Genomic DNA, 16073 nt, shown 5'->3' with positions numbered 1-16073 from the left:
TTGGCCAAGTTTTAATAATAATATTGTCATTTATAGCTAAAAAGACATATGATCAAGAAACTGTTTTATTTTACTTTTGTGATGATGATAAACATATCGAGGGCCTCAAAATAGGACCTGGCGGGCCACGAATTTGAGACCACTGTTATAGGCTACGGCTCTTTACACCTGCATTGTGATGTCATAGAACTTTATGGTTATGGAAACATACTAACTTGATGGCAGATAAAGGCCAAATGACCAATCCACAGCATCCACTATCTCCTCCTCTCCCTATTGGCTAAGGCTCTTAACATTTGCAGCTCCTCTTCCTATAGGCCAGTGGTCTGAAACTCCTTTGCAGGGCCACATTTGGGATTTGTAGGTACTTGGATGGCCTCAGAAAAAATAGTTAATGTCTTATTAAAGAAATGACAATTTTGCAGGAGGGAAAACTCTTTATAGTTTATACATCTTTCCTTTTGGCTAAGTCTTAATAATAATATTATCATTTTTTAATTTAATTTAATTTAATTCTTATATACCGCTAATAACCGTGAGGTTTCTAAGCGGTTTACAAAAATGATGCATTAAAAGATACAATAAATAAAAATAAATAAGATAGGTACTTGGAAATTCCCTAACTGTCCCAAAGGCTCACAATCTAACTAAAGTACCTGAAGAGACAATTTATGAAAAATAAAGATAAAATATAAAGACAGAGATAGAGATCATTGTCAAGAAATGGTTTTATTTTACTTTTGTGATTATGATAAACATATCGAGGGCCTCAAAATAATACCTGGCGGGCTGCATGTGGCCCCCGGGCCGCGAGTTTGAGACCACTGGTTTAGATCAAAGGGGTGTGGAACGAAGGCCGCAATCCAGTCGGGTTTTCAGGATTTCCCCAATGAATATGCATGAGACCTATTTGCATACAATGAAGGCAGTGCATGCAAATAGATCTCATGCATATTCAGTGGGGAAATCCTGAAAACCTGACTGGATGGCGGCCCTCGAGGTCCAAGGTTGTCCACCCCTGATTGTCCCTAGCTGGACCTGTTTGATGGAATAAATTGCCCGGAGAGGTTTACATATCATCATCAACAGATGAATTTAGAATGAGACTGAAAATACATTTGTTAATGTTGACATATGTTTGATATGACATTGGAATTAGGAATGGAAATTCAGTATTTAATATTGCTTTATTTGTCTGTGTATTTTTAATTGTTACCTGCTTAGGGAACAGGTGGTTTACAAATGCAATGAATAAATAAAGACTGAGTTGTGCTTGCAGTCTAGGTAGAACCGTTGAATATACAGAATATTTACAAATGCTGACTGCAAAGTCTACATTTTGACCTGGTGGCGCTCCCCTGTGGTTAGCTGTAAAACTTCGGAAATAGCTTCCATTCTGTGACCTTCAGGTGTTTCTTAACTGGGTTAAGAACATAAGAATTGCCAAACTGGGACAGACCAAAGGTCCATCAAGCCCAGTATCTGGCAGGTCCCAAGTACTTGCCAGAAACCCAAAGTCTAGCAACATTCCAGAGCAGAGATTGTGATGTCATTCCACCAATGCCTAAGAGCCAACCTCATCAGTGATGTCACAAAGGCTCAATTGTCCTAGACTTGGCTCATATAAGAAAATTAAGAGCTGCCATACTGGCACAGACCGAAGGTCCATCAAGCCCAGTATCCTGGTTCCAACAGTGGCCAACCCAAGTCCCAAGTACCTAGCTAGATCAGAAGTAGCAAAACAGACTTTCTGCTGCATATCCTAGGAATAAGCAGTGGATTTCCCCAAGTCCATCTCAAAAATAGCCTATGAACTTCTCTTTTAGGAAATTATCCAAACCTTTTTCAAACCCTGCTAAGCTTACCGATTTCACTACATTCCAGTCTTAAGAGTTGGGCGATTGGCAAATTATTGTATGCAATGATAATGATAGTGCTATAAAATAGCATTATTACAATAACAAGGACTATATTTAGTAGTAATTTTCTTGGGGGGCAGTGGGTAAGGGGGAGCAGATGGATCCACCTTCCACACCAGCTGCAATGAGAAATATATGATATGTATTTTTTTTTTTTTTTTTATAATTAATATAGCACCCATTGGCAAAGGTATCTGAGCAGTTCACAATCAGGTCACAATCTAATCAGGTACTGTTTGTATTTTCCCTATCTGTCCCAGTGGGCTCACAATCAAACTTTGGTACCTGGGGCAGTGAAGGGTTAAGTGACTTGAACCCACAACCTCAGGGTGCTGAGGCAGCAGCTCTAACCACCAGGCCACTCCTTGGTGAAAAAGGGATTCTGGGTCAGTAATGTGGCAGAAAAGTATTGATAACAAAAAGAAGAAAATGATCCCCAATTTCTACCAGAACATTCCAGTGAACTGAAAAGCTGCAATTATACAGTGATGCACATGTGATCTCTCTGGAATAGACCCAGGAGTCCAATTTTGAGCACACAGCTCAGTTTTACCATATTTGCATTTTATAAGTGTTGAGGGCGGCTGCTAAGAAGTTTCAAGTTTATTAATATATTTGATGAATCGCTTATTAGAATTACTAAGCGATGTACAAAATCAAAATAGAGAATAATATAAAGAAACAAACATTTTAACAGTATACTTTCATAGAATACAAACAAGAGTCGGGAGGGAAAGAGTAAAAGTTACAATTTTCAATTTATGATAGAAAAATGGGAAAAACAAGAGGGTAAGGGATAGTTAAGCCATAGCACGATTTAAAATCTCACTAAGAAATTTAAATATTAAAAGCATCTTTAAACAGATAAGATTTAAAAAATTTTTTGAATATTGGGACATCTTTTTCGTTTCTAATATATTGTGGCAGGGCATTACACCACTGAGGTCCCATCACAGAGAACATGTCAGATCTTCTTGTTCCTATGATTTTCAGAGAAGGAACTGAGAGGAGATTTTGACCAGATGAACGGAGTGGGCGTTGAGTACTGTGTGGGATTAATAATCTAGATATAAATTGAGGTTCATTAAATGCTAAAGTTTTAAAGATAAGGAACATTATTTTAAAAGTGATCTCAAACTTGCGGCCGGCCAGGTACTATTTTTGAGGCCCTCGGTATGTTTATCATAATCACAAAAGTAAAATAAAACAGTTTCTTGATCTTGTGTCTCTTTAGCTATAAATGACAATATTATTATTAAAACTTAGCCAAAAGGAAAGATTTATAAATTATAAAGAGTTTTATCTCCTGCAAAATTGTCATTTCTTTAATAAGACATTAACTATTTTTTTCTAAGGACCTCCAAGTACTGACAAATCCAAAATGTAGCCCTGCAAAGGGTTTGAGTTGGAGACCACTGGCCTAAAGGAAGAGGAGATGCAAATGTTAAGAGCCTTAGCCAATAGGAGAGGAGGAGATAGTGGATGCTGTGGATTGGTCATTTGGCCTTTATCTGCCATCATGTTAGTATGTTTCCATAACTATAAAGTTCTATGACATCACAACGCAGGTGTAAAGAGCCTTAGTCTATAGGAAGAGGAGATGCAAATGTTAAGAGGCTTAGCCAATAGGGAGAGGAGGAGATAGTGGATGCTGCGGATGGGTCATTTGGCCTTTATCTGCCATCATGTTACTATGTTTCTATAACCATAAAGTTCTATGACATCACAATGCAGGTGTAAAGAGCCTTAGCCAATAGGGAGAGGAGGAGGTAGTGGATGCTGCGGATGGGTCATTTGGCCTTTATCTGCCATCATGTTACTATGTTTCTATAACCATAAAGTTCTATGACATCACAATGCAGGTGTAAAGAGCCTTAGCCAATAGGGAGAGGAGGAGGTAGTGGATGCTGCGGATGGGTCATTTGGCCTTTATCTGCCATCATGTTACTATGTTTCTATAACCATAAAGTTCTATGACATCACAATGCAGGTGTAAAGAGCCTTAGCCTATAGCAGTGGTCTCAAACTTGCGGCCCGCCAGGTACTATTTTGAGGCCCTCGGTATGTTTATCATAATCACAAAAGTAAAATAAAAGAGTTTCTTCATCATATGTCTTTTTAGCTATAAATGACAATATTATTATTAAGACTTGGCCAAAAGGAAATATTTCTAAACTATAAAGAGTTTTACCTCCTGCAAAATTGTCATTTCTTTAATAAGACATTAACTATTTTTTCTGAGACCCTCCAAGGACCTACAAATCCCAAATGTGGTCCTGCAAAGGCTTTGAGTTGGAGACCACTGGGCTAGAAGTAACCAAATGCTGGGCTGACTTCAATTCTCTGAGTTCATTTCTCAAGCAAATGACTCAAGCTCTGAGAACCTGACTCGGAGTTTGAGGTTTAGAATACAGTACTCCCCCGATATTCGCGGGGGTTCCGTTCCAGGAACCTCCACAAATGTCGAGAAACCGCGAATACGGTTTTTAGGCAGGGGAGACAAAAGAGGGCAGCTGGAGAGGGCAGCCGGAGTGCCGGCGAGTGAAGGAAATCACGCTTTGACACGCAGCTCCTGGTTGGTGAGGCCCGACTTTAGTACAGGAAGAGGCGGTCGGAGCATACAGCGAGTGATTTCCTTCACTTGCCAGCGCTCCGGCTGCCCGCTCCTGCTTTCCCTTCACAGTCGGAAAATACCGCGAATGACCGGGACCGCGAACCGCAAATTCATGGAGGAGCACTGTATACTATCACGGAGTTATCAGACTACCAACCCAGAAATCGCTCATGTTCTAGAAAAATCCTTAGCAAGCTCTATAAAAAGAAAGGCACTGGCCACAGCATCGGGGGTGCTCTGTCACCAGTGACCGAGAACAAAGCCCATGAAAGGGATAATGCCCACCTGGTCGGAATTGGCGGTTATTGGTCCCGTCACAGTCAGGGGTGGGGTCTGAGGAACAGTGTATTGCGATGGAGACGGGGAGCCAGTGCTTGTCGTCTGCTGGGACTGAGGCTTGGTCAAGCTCACTGCCGGATCCACTTCAGGGACACTCTGCCTCGCCAACAGCAACAAAACACAACAGCCGAGAATAAACATATCACTCACCAGAGCCAATGTCCGAACTACAGTTTCCTGCTAACACAGTTTAGAACAGTAATATTCCTGGTTTTGAGAATGAAACCACAGTGGAAATGGAAACATCTTTCACTTGCACAGGATAATTGAGAAGTCTGTTTTCAAGGGTATTTGTTTAAATCAACTTTCAAAGTGGAATTACGTGAACCACCGAAGGATAAAGAACATGCAGAGCCTTAGGCCTAGTCATGGTGGGGTAAATATTTTTACCTGCCGGGCTGCATTATTCCCAGATATTCAATGCTGGCTATCCCTTATGCGGTTAAGGGCAATATTCGGCACTTAACTGACTAAGCAATACCACATAAAAACAGGACTGTGTTTTATGCAGTCTGATTTGGCCGCTTAACTTAAGCGGTTAACTACTGAATATCGGCACTTAACCACATAAGTGATGACTGCCCCTGAACCACCCACAAAATAGTCAGCTTTCAGTTTAGCGGTATATGGTGATATTCAGTGGGACAGACATGTGGGATCTCTTGGGTAGAGGAGGAGAGAGTAGATTCTGCAGACGGGCAGACTGGACGGGCCATTTGGCCTGTAACTGCCATCATGTTTCTATGTTTAAGTGGACAGTCCCACACATGTAATTTAACTGGCCAGGAGCTATTTCCGGCCAGTTAAATTGCTTTGAATATTGGCCCCACTCTTGTTTCTCCCAGCTGAACCTTGCGCCAGGAATGTCACCATTATAGTTGGCGTAAAAGTATATGTTCTATACCTGTAGTGTCACGGGCAGGCTGAGTGGGCAACCTTCAGACAATAACCACCATCTCTACATGGACATGGCAGCCAATATTCTCAGCTGATTCTGTGTGTGACTTACCACCATGCTGTCTCTTACAGTTCAGGCAAAGACTACTAGTTACAATTAAATTATTATAATAATTGGATGAAAGTTTACTCTAAAAAGGTCTCAATGGCATCAAGTCCTCAAACTAAGATAAACAATGTCTTCTCTAGAAAATAAGAGACCAGTGTTTTGGAAATGAATTTCTTCTGCAAAGCTCATTCTCAGGATCGTCTCTCCTCCAGCAAACTACTATATAACCCTTCTAAAAATACAAAACAAAGGACGAAAGGAATAGCACTGGCGCTTTGAAGTGACCCTAACCAGCCCCTGGGAGGGAGGGAGGTATCACTGCTCAATATCATTCACAAGGCTTGCAGGCTGGTTATTCCTCCCTGTCTCTGTTTTTGCTCTGAAATGCAGCAAGGGTGAAAACCCTGGCTCGTGTCCTACATAATTGCACACTTCCGGATGGGATGGTAGTGTGCTCGCAGACTGGAAGCCTGGATGGCATCTACAAAGTTTCTTCCTAGTAATTCTCCTAGAGGACCAACGATATGGCTGACAAATATGAGACAGACGTGGTCAGCTTTCTTCACACACACAATGGGGAAACCCCTTTAGTACGTCTCAAAAAAAATTATCCCAAAGATTGATTTGAAACAGAGACTATTTAAATTCTCTTGTCTCTGTTTCAAATCAATCTTTGGTCTGGCCCCTATGTACCTGGTCTCCCACTTCAATCAGGCCCACACGTAAAATTCACTTATTTACACACCCAACAATAAAGGCCTGCCTTTACAAAAGATTCCTGGACAGAACTCTAGCCTTCCAGGCAGGTAAACTGAACGACTGGCTGGGTAACATTATCATGCTCTCCTCTTCCTATCAAGGCTTTAGAAAATTAGTAAAAACAAAACTGTTCAACCGATTTGTCACCTAAGAATTTGTTGTTCATTATCTCTCATATTCTGTATACTGAATTCATAGCTATGTCGCTGACTGTCCAGCTCCTCTTATTGTAAACCGCCTCGAACTACCATGGCTTTGGCGGTATATAAGAAATAAAATTATTATTATTATATTATAATGAGGGTCAATGGTTATAGCAAAGAGAGGGATCCAGTCTCTTTAGAGAAAGGATCATTTTCTAAAGTCATTAGCTCATGAATAAAAGTGCACGCAATGGCGAGATCGAGCACACTTGTTGGAGTCTTCTGGGGTGGAGTTTGGGCCATCCTAATATATGCACATTACTACCCTAAATCTATTTAAGAGATGGCTTTCAGAGTTCACTTCTGCCTGGGATTTTGGAAGCGGTATTTCTGGACTTTGAAAATCTTTCTTCATTGTTTCAACGGGACACTTAGGGCCAAATTCTGTAAACGGCCCCTAAATCGGCAGCCGCCTACAAAAACGGCCAGGCCGCGTGTCCGGCACACTTAGGCGGTATTTAAAGAATCGCAGCTGAAGGCATCTGCCAGAAAACTGGCCTACGTTGCAGACGCCTCAATTCTTTTGAGAATCGTGTCTAATGGCGCCTCAGGTCATCTCGCCATTAGATGCCTCCTTAGATGGGATTACAACACCTACCTTCATGGGTGTTTACCAGCGCCGACTTTTTTTAACGTCCAAACAATTTTATTGATGAAAATAGCGAAACAATCTCAAACAGAATACACATATCAAAGTCAAGTAAGAATCAATGGGACATCATCAACAGCAAAGAGAAAGAATCATCAGCACTTTTATACATAAAATACAAACAGCTACTATCCAACTAGTCCCTCTAAGTCCATAAACACAAGAGAGCACTCCAGAGCCCTGGACTCTTATGAGCCCTGGATTAGGTCATCCATTGTCCCTCCCCCCCCCCCCCCCCACTCTGACTGGTAATCTTATAAAGCAGATGCATAATATACAAAAAGAACCCTCTCCACACCCAAAGAGCACTGTCGCATAGCCAAATTCAAACAGACTATCACCCACCTGAGCTAGTCCCCCACTCCCCAGATACTCTCCACTGCCTACTTTTTTAAAATGAGTTTTTTTAACTGGATTTTGACAGCGCGGTCAACTACCTTGCCAATTAAAACCAATTAAAGCAATTAAGTTAGGCGACACCTACCGCTTCCTCTCTTATAGAATCTGGCCCTTACTGCTGATTTGGATAGGATGAATTCTTATGTGGCAGATGCCAGGATCAGTGGCATAGAAAGGGGGGGACTGCCCTCAGGTGCCATGTTTGTGGAGGTGGCCCCCCCCACATCACGCTCACTTCCTCCCTTCCCCGTCCTCTCCTACTACTCTTTGCTCGTGCTGGCCTGGCTCCCTCTGAAATCACCTCCGGATCTTGGGGCCAGGAAGTGGTGTTAGAGGGAAAGCCAGTGCGAACAGCAGGCCGGAGGAGCTGCCCCAGGTGCCTCCACTGACCAACTGCTTAAGGGAAGCAAAGGTCTTTGGAAGTGCAGAGGCAGCAGATCACCGAAGCTCTGAAACAAACCATTCTACAGCATCTCCTGAGCATCCCTCATGTCAAAGTTACAAAATACAGAACCGTGGGTATACCGTCAAAAGCGCGGAGGACAATTCTGCGCCAAAATTTGAGCGCAGGACAAATGTGTGCCGCCGCTTCTGCCACTTTAAGGCCTTCCGTTTTACGCTGTGAGGGGAGTGTGTGGGAGGGGATCCCCCCGACTACACTTAGAACTGCTCACACTCCCGTTGGCAGGGGGGAGTTTGAGGGGAGAACCCCCCCCAGTACACTGAAAACTCCCATTCTTTTCGCTGTTCAGGAGTTTTCAGTGTAGTGGGGGGGGGGGGAGGGGACCCCCAAACCGGTATGGAAGATGAAAAGGTGAGGCCCCAATGGAAACAACTACAGAAACCGATATCCTCATCTTCGGATTCAATCATAGGATGGCAATGGAGATTTCAATATCATCAAAGTCCATAAACCCAACCAAAACAAGTCAGGAAAAGGCTTTTCTCATTGCCCCCTTGATGTGAAGTCAAAATATTTCTGTATCATTTCATCCAGAAATAAAAACTAGGAGACAAAAAATATATTTTACTTATTGTTTTAATGCAGTGTCTCTAGCATGCCCCTAAGTGTAGTGGGTAGGTTCCCCCTCCCATACCACCTTAGAGCGCAAAAGGAAAAGCCTCAAAATGGCGGAAGCAGTGGCGCGTATTTGTCCCGTGTGCAAATGTCCTCCACGCTTTTGACACGTCACCTTGGAAGCAGATGGATTCAGAAACGACATTTTCTTTTTCTCCCTGACAGAACATGGAGTTTAATAATTCAGTCGGTCCTCGAGGCTCTCGCTTCCATCTCTCCTTGAAAACGCAGTGCTGCCACTTACCCTCTGAGGCGTGTGTATTGGAGACAGAGCATCCAGGTCTGCCATCGGAAACTCGATCCCTTTTCTCTTTAGCTCTTCATAAATATGCACAACCCCGGTCAGGTCAGGACTACTTCGAAAAGCATCAGCCCAAGCCTTTAAAAGAAGCACATTCAGAAACTGTCAACAGGAAGCCTATAGGATGCCTTCAGCAGCCTTCACGTTTCACAGATTCTTTTCCATCCAGAATCAGTTTCATTGTGGACATTGGAAACCAGGTTTATCTTATCTAAAGACCTCTTTTCTTTATTAGAAATCTATGAGGAAGAAGAGTCAAATACCGTCATATAATAATAAACTTTTATTAGTCATGACAGGGGTTGCCATTCAACATATAACCAATAATTGGAAAAATTATAAGAATCTTAATTATACATTCTGGTGGAATTCGTTATGCCATATTTTTAAGATGGAAAGAGCAATAGCGATACAAAAAGGGACATATAATAACTTTGTAAAGATATGGGGGCAATTGGTAAAGTATTGTGATGAATAGACATCAATTCTTTTCATTTCCTTTTCTTTTTAGATCTATTTAGCACACTCAAGGGGGAGGGTGGATATGGAGTGTAAGTTAATAAGATAGGTTATCATATGTTATATAATATAGCATACTCTATTTTAGTTGAAAATGTGATGAAGGGTGGGTGGGTGAGTGGATGGGTTTTTTTTTTGTTTTTTACATTATTAGATCTTATGTGTTAGATATTATGGTGCTATATTGGAATTACTTGTATGATATATTTTTGTGCACTTGTTATATGAATTGAAAATGAATAAAGAATTAAAAAAAAAAAAAAGAAAAGAAATCCAAGTGTGCACAGATACACAGGTACAAAGGGGACCAGCCCAAGATCATTTAATACGATAGTCTCAGACATGTATTCTATATTTTAAGGGGGGGGGGTGTTCACAATGTTTCCTTTGAAAGTACCCATGTACGGTACCTTCCACCTACTCTATTTATGCGAGACAATGCAGTGTATCTCAGACAATTAAATCTATGCGCAATTATTTTCCCAAAACTTACGGTATAGCGGTATATAAGAAATAAAATAAAATGTAAAAAAACCCAAAAACTGTACAGGCAGGTTATGGAATAAGCCAAACATCTTCATTAGTCCCACCTAATACTTTAATACTGATTTTTGTCGCTTATACATAACTTATCAAAATATCATTAGATAGCACTCATCTTACTTAGAGTTTTAAGAGGGAACTCCCCGACATGACATCATGTTTCGCTAGAAGGCAGTCTAAAGGCTCATTCCCTCATATTACCCACAAATCATCTTTAACGTTTGGGGTTCAGGAATCTTGTTACTCTTTGGGGTTCCAGAATGTCGCTACTCTTTGAGATTCTAGAATGTTGCCACTATTTGGGGTTCCGGAATCTCGCTACTCTTTGAGATTCTGGAATGTTGCTACTATCTGGGTTTCTGCCAGGTACGTGTGACCTGGATTGGCCACTGTTGGAAAGAGGATATTGGGCTAGTCAGGGATCTCAAAGTCCCTCCTTGAGGGCCGCAATCCAGTCGGGTTTTCAGGATTTCCCCAATGACTATGCATTGAAAGCAGTGCATGCACATAGATCTCATGCATAGTCATTGGGGAAATCCAGAAAACCCGACTGGATTGCGGCCCTCAAGGAGGGACTTAGAGATCTCTGGTCTAGATCAGGGGTGGGCAACTCCGGTCCTCGAGGGCCAGAATCCAGTTGGGTTTTCAGGATTTCCCCATTGACTATGCATTGAAAGCAGTGCATGCACATAGATCTCATGCATATTCATTGGGGAAATCCTGAAAACCCGACTGGATTGCGGCCCTCAAGGAGGGACTTTGAGATCTCTGGTCTAGATCAGGGGTGGGCAACTCCGGTCCTCGAGGGCCAGAATCCAGTTGGGTTTTCAGGATTTCCCCAATGACTATGCATTGAAAGCAGTGCATGCACATAGATCTCATGCAGATTCATTGGGGAAATCCTGAAAACCCAACTGGATTGCGGCCCTCAAGGAGGGACTTTGAGATCTCTGGTCTAGATCAGGGGTGGGCAACTCCGGTCCTCGAGGGCCAGAATCCAGTTGGGTTTTCAGGATTTCCCCAATGACTATGCATTGAAAGCAGTGCATGCATATAGATCTCATGCGTATTCATTGGGGAAATCCTGAAAACCTGACTGGATTGCGGCCCTCAAGGAGGGACTTGGAGACCCCTTGGCTAGATGGACCCAGTATGGCTATCCTTATGTTCTTATGTACCAGCAGCCCTCTTTATGGAATAATTTGCTGTAGAGGATATGGGACTTGAGTTATCTTACATTTTGTGTGGGTATTTTTAAACACTATTATGTTTTGGGCTGATTTTATGGCTGGAACTGGGGCTAAGAGCTCCTTTTACGAAGGTGCGCTAACGTTTTTAGCACACACCCGGATTAGCACGGGCTAGCCGAAAAACTACCGCCTGCTCAAGAGGAGGCAGTAGCGGCTAGTGCGCGCGCTATTCTGCACGTTAAGACCCTAAGTTTCCAAGTTTATTAATATATTTGATAAATCGCTTATTTGAATCACTAAGCGATGTACATAGTCAAAATATAATATAGTAAAAAGAAACAAAGAATTTAACAATACATTTTCATATAAAACAGACATGAATCGGGAGGGAAGGAGTAAAAATTACAATTTTCAGTTTATGGTAGAAAGTGGAAAAAAAACAATAGGGTAGGGGTAATTAAACCACAGCATGATTAAAATCTCAAGAATTAAATGTTAAAAGCATCTTTGAATAGATAAGATTTTAAAAGTTTTTAAAAAAATTATGACGTCCTTTTCATTTCTAATATATTGCGGTAGGGCATTCCACCATTGTGGTCCCATCACGGAGAATAAATCAGATCTTCTTGTTCCAATAATTTTTAAAGAGGGGACTGAGATTAAGCATCAAATTAATGCATCTCAATGGCCACGACTTTGGTCTTGGAGGATAAGATGTACAGTATCAGCATCTATGAGACAAACATGGTTTTTTCTTTTGCATAGAGCTTTTTGGACCCCTGTTCGTTTACAAAAATTAGATAGCTCTAAGTCTAATAAATGTTGGCACTGTCATCTTGAGGCGGGGACATTAGATCATCTTTTATTCTATTGTCCATATATATTACTATTTTGGAAATCAATTTGGCCTCAAATAAATAGGATGATGGACAATCCAGTAGCCTTGACTTATGATACTATTCTATTTGGTACAACAATGAGAGCAAAAAGTCAAATTTCGTCACATAATAATAAACTTTTATTCATATTAACTGGAGTAGCAATTCAACAAATAACATGTAACTGGAAAAATTATGACAGACTAAGTTATAACTTCTGGTGGAATTCGGTATGCCATATATATAAAATGGAGCACACAATAGCAACACAGAAAGGTTATTTTGGTAAATTTCTGAAGATTTGGAGACCATTAGCAGATTTTTGTAATGATTAATAATATTTTCCCATAATAAGAAATTTGGTAAGTGGGGATATGGGTGGGTACTATTTCATTTATCTTACAATATGTATGAATTAATTAATATATTTTCAAATACTATGTTAGAATTTCTGAAATACGAAGGGAGGGCTTGGGGAGGGTTATTTTATTTATATTTGTTATACATATTAAATGATTTATATATTATCTAAAACATTATAAAAATATGAATATAAATATGATATATTGTACTTAAAATATTCATGAAAGAAAATCAAGTGTGTATTTATAAGATTATATGTATTTTTCTGATACACTTGTTGTAATATGAAAAAATGAATAAAGAAAATAAAACCTAAAAAAAAAAATAAAAAAAAGAGGGGACTGTAAGAAGATTATGGCCGGTTGAGCGGAGTGTGCGTTGAGTATTGTAAGGTATTAATAGTTTGGATATAAATTGCGGTTCGTTAAAGGCTAAAGTTTTAAAGATAAATAGCATGCACCTTCTAATGCACCTTTGTAAAAGGAGCCCTAAGTTTTGTTTTCATTATTGTGCAATTAGTGTTTTTAAATCATCTTTGCTATATTGAATTGTACACCAAAGACATCCCTTGGGTGAGAGGCAGTTAATCAAATCAAATCAATATTCAAGTTGCCTTCATATCTGCAAAGTCTGCGAGCAATCTTTTCGCCACAAAGCTTACATTCATTTTGCAAACTGCCGCACACGTATGCGTGTAACGGGTGTTCGCTTGACAATTTTCAAACCCCACACCCCAAAACATCCAAGATAGCAGAGAAGAGAAGGAAAGCATTTAGGGTGTTACAGTTTGGAGCTGCTTTTTTTTTTCTTCTGAAATTCCTCTGCAAATGTTTGTTTGATTAAACACAATCCTTAAGACTACAGGTTTTTTTAAAACCTCTCCCAGTTCTTGCCCTTTTTGAGAGAGAAATATTTCAAATTCTAGGAGTACTCTTTAATCCTCTAGAGCAGTGGTCTCCAACTCCAACCCTTTGCAGGGCCACATTTTGGATTCGTAGGTACTTGGAGGGCCTCAGAAAAAAATAGTTAATGTCTTATTAAAGATGTACAAGATGCAGGCAGAATTTATTGTGACAAATATAAATTTATAAAAACCTTTTTCCCAAACAAGGGACCTGACAAGGTCCGTGTTTCGGACAAACCTTCGTCAGGGGTCCAATATGCAAAAAGGTTTGAAAAATATGCCACAAAAAATATGGAATAAAAAATCATAAACCAAAAGGTCCAATGTGCCGAGAATCGCCAACTCCTGTAAAGCGTCTCACAAATGACAATTTTGCAGGAGGGAAAGCTCTTTATGGTTTATAAATCTATCCTTTTGGCTAAGTCTTAATCATAATATTGTCATTTATAGCTAAAGAGACATTTGATCAAGAAACGGTTGTATTTTACTTTTGTGATTATGATAAACATAACAAGGGCCTCAAAATAGTACCTGGTGGGCCACATGTGGCCCCTGGGCTGCGAGTTTGAGACCACTGCTCTAGAGTGAGACTGAGATTCTTATGTTTTCCAAACTTTCAAGTTTGATTTGGGTTTATTACCCCGCACAATGGTTATGGCCTTCTAGGCAACTTAAAATCTAATTGGGGTGGGGGAAGAGTGAAGTTGGTATAGACGATGTAGACATGAGAGTGAGGACCAGGGGTAGGAAATCTACAATTTTCTGATAGAAAAGAGGGGTGAGGAAGTAACATATGGGAAGATTACATCTAGTCTGCAAAAACCCCTGCCCTGAAGAGAAAGAGAGGGGTAGGAACCTTCTGAGAAGGCATCTCTAAAAAGGAATGATTTTAATTCAGATTTAAACTTATCAAGAGTTGCCCGTAGGTTCCAGAATCGGAGTCCCTGAACAGAGAAAATCATGCGTCAAATGTGTTCATGGACTAGTTCGCAGTAAGTGGGAATAGTGAGCTAATTCTGGCTACTGGATCTAAGAGCCAGCCAAAAGCGAGCAGAGATGACCACGGTATTCGGGATGGCAGAACCTTTAATACAAGTACGTAGCTTGATGGAACACACTTCAAACAAACCCGACATGGGTCGTGTTTCGGTAAATGCTTGCTTTCAGGGCTTCATTAATTTCCTAAAATTGTAATACGGTATGAAGTTCGTTACTTAGAATGTATGCCAACAAATAAGCAGAACCAGCACCTCAGGGTCCTCAAAGCAAAAATGAACCCCTGAAGAAGGCATTTGCCAAAACACAGCTCGTGTCGGGTTCATTTGAAGTGTGTTCCATTGAGCTACCTCTACCTCTTAAAAGTTTTTGATATCCCGAATACAGTGGTCATCTCTGCTCGCTTTTGGCTGATTGATTTTGAGTGGTTTGTCCTTCTTTGCTTTTCTTCTCCTACTGGATCTAAGAGAAGAGGAGGGTCTCTAAGATATATGGAGACACATGAGATACTCGTATGCTGGCTCTCCTGAGTTTAGCACTTTGTATGCTAGTAAAGGTATCTTATAAGTGATCCGGTGGGTACATAAGAATAGCCTTACTGGGTCAGACCAATGGTCCATCAAGCCCAGTAGTCCATCCTCACCGTGGCCAATCCAGGTCACTAATACCTGGCCAAAACCCAAAGAGTAGCAACATTTTACAATCTCAAAGATTAGCAACATTCCGGAACCCCAAATAGGAGCAACATTCCATGTAGATCCCCAAAGAGTAGGAGGATTCCGGAACACCAAATAGGAGCAACATTCCGGAACCCCAAATAGGAGCAACATTCCATGCAGATCCCCAAAGAGTAGCAAGATTCCATACAGAATCTCAAAGAATAGAAAGATTCCGGAATCCCAGAGAGTAGCAACATTCCATACAGAACCTCAAAAAACAACAACATTCTGGAATCCAACATAGTAGGAACATTCTAGAATCCCCAAAGAGCAGCAAGATTCCGGAATCCCCAGAGTAGCAACATTCCATGCTACCGATTCAGAGCAATCAGTGGCTTCCCCCCTGCCTTTGTCAATAACAGACTACGGACTTTTCCTCCAGGAATTTATCCAAACCTTTCTTAAAACCAGCGACATTAACTGCTCTTACCACATCTTCTAGCAACGCGTTCCAGAGCTTAACTATTCTCTGAGTGAAAAAATATTTCCTCCTATTGGTTTTAAAAGCATTTCCCTGTAACTTCATCGAGTGTCCCCTAGTCTTTGTCATTTTTGACGGAGTAATAGGTAACCAGCGTGCCTTTTTTAGGAGGGGGTGATGTGGACAAATTTCTTTGTATTATACCCCACTATTTTTGTGTCTTCATCACACATTTCAGCAAGTCAATCAACCTCCAAGCAGTTAGGCCAGGTT

General features: G+C 40.9%; 1 protein-coding gene across 8 annotated transcripts in view; it reads right to left on the bottom strand.

Moving 5' to 3' along the window:
• TOM1L2 (target of myb1 like 2 membrane trafficking protein) overlaps nucleotides 1–16073 on the bottom strand; it is a 123754-nt gene that overhangs the window by 44773 nt on the left and 62908 nt on the right. For 4 of the 8 annotated variants that reach the window (XM_033963329.1, XM_033963337.1, XM_033963332.1 and 1 more), the window contains exons 5-6: nucleotides 9211–9345; nucleotides 4819–4977 (exon numbers count right to left, since the gene is read on the bottom strand). In XM_033963329.1, coding sequence (XP_033819220.1) covers nucleotides 4819–4977; nucleotides 9211–9345 — 294 coding nt within the window. The remainder of the gene's footprint in view (nucleotides 1–4818; nucleotides 4978–9210; nucleotides 9346–16073) is intronic. The other 4 variants (XM_033963331.1, XM_033963333.1, XM_033963335.1 and 1 more) reach the window with 2 other exon arrangements.

The sequence above is a fragment of the Geotrypetes seraphini genome, chromosome 11, assembly GCF_902459505.1.
Source record: "Geotrypetes seraphini chromosome 11, aGeoSer1.1, whole genome shotgun sequence".
NCBI classification, from domain to species: Eukaryota; Metazoa; Chordata; class Amphibia; order Gymnophiona; family Dermophiidae; genus Geotrypetes; species Geotrypetes seraphini.
This window is presented reverse-complemented; position numbering and strand designations above follow the sequence as displayed.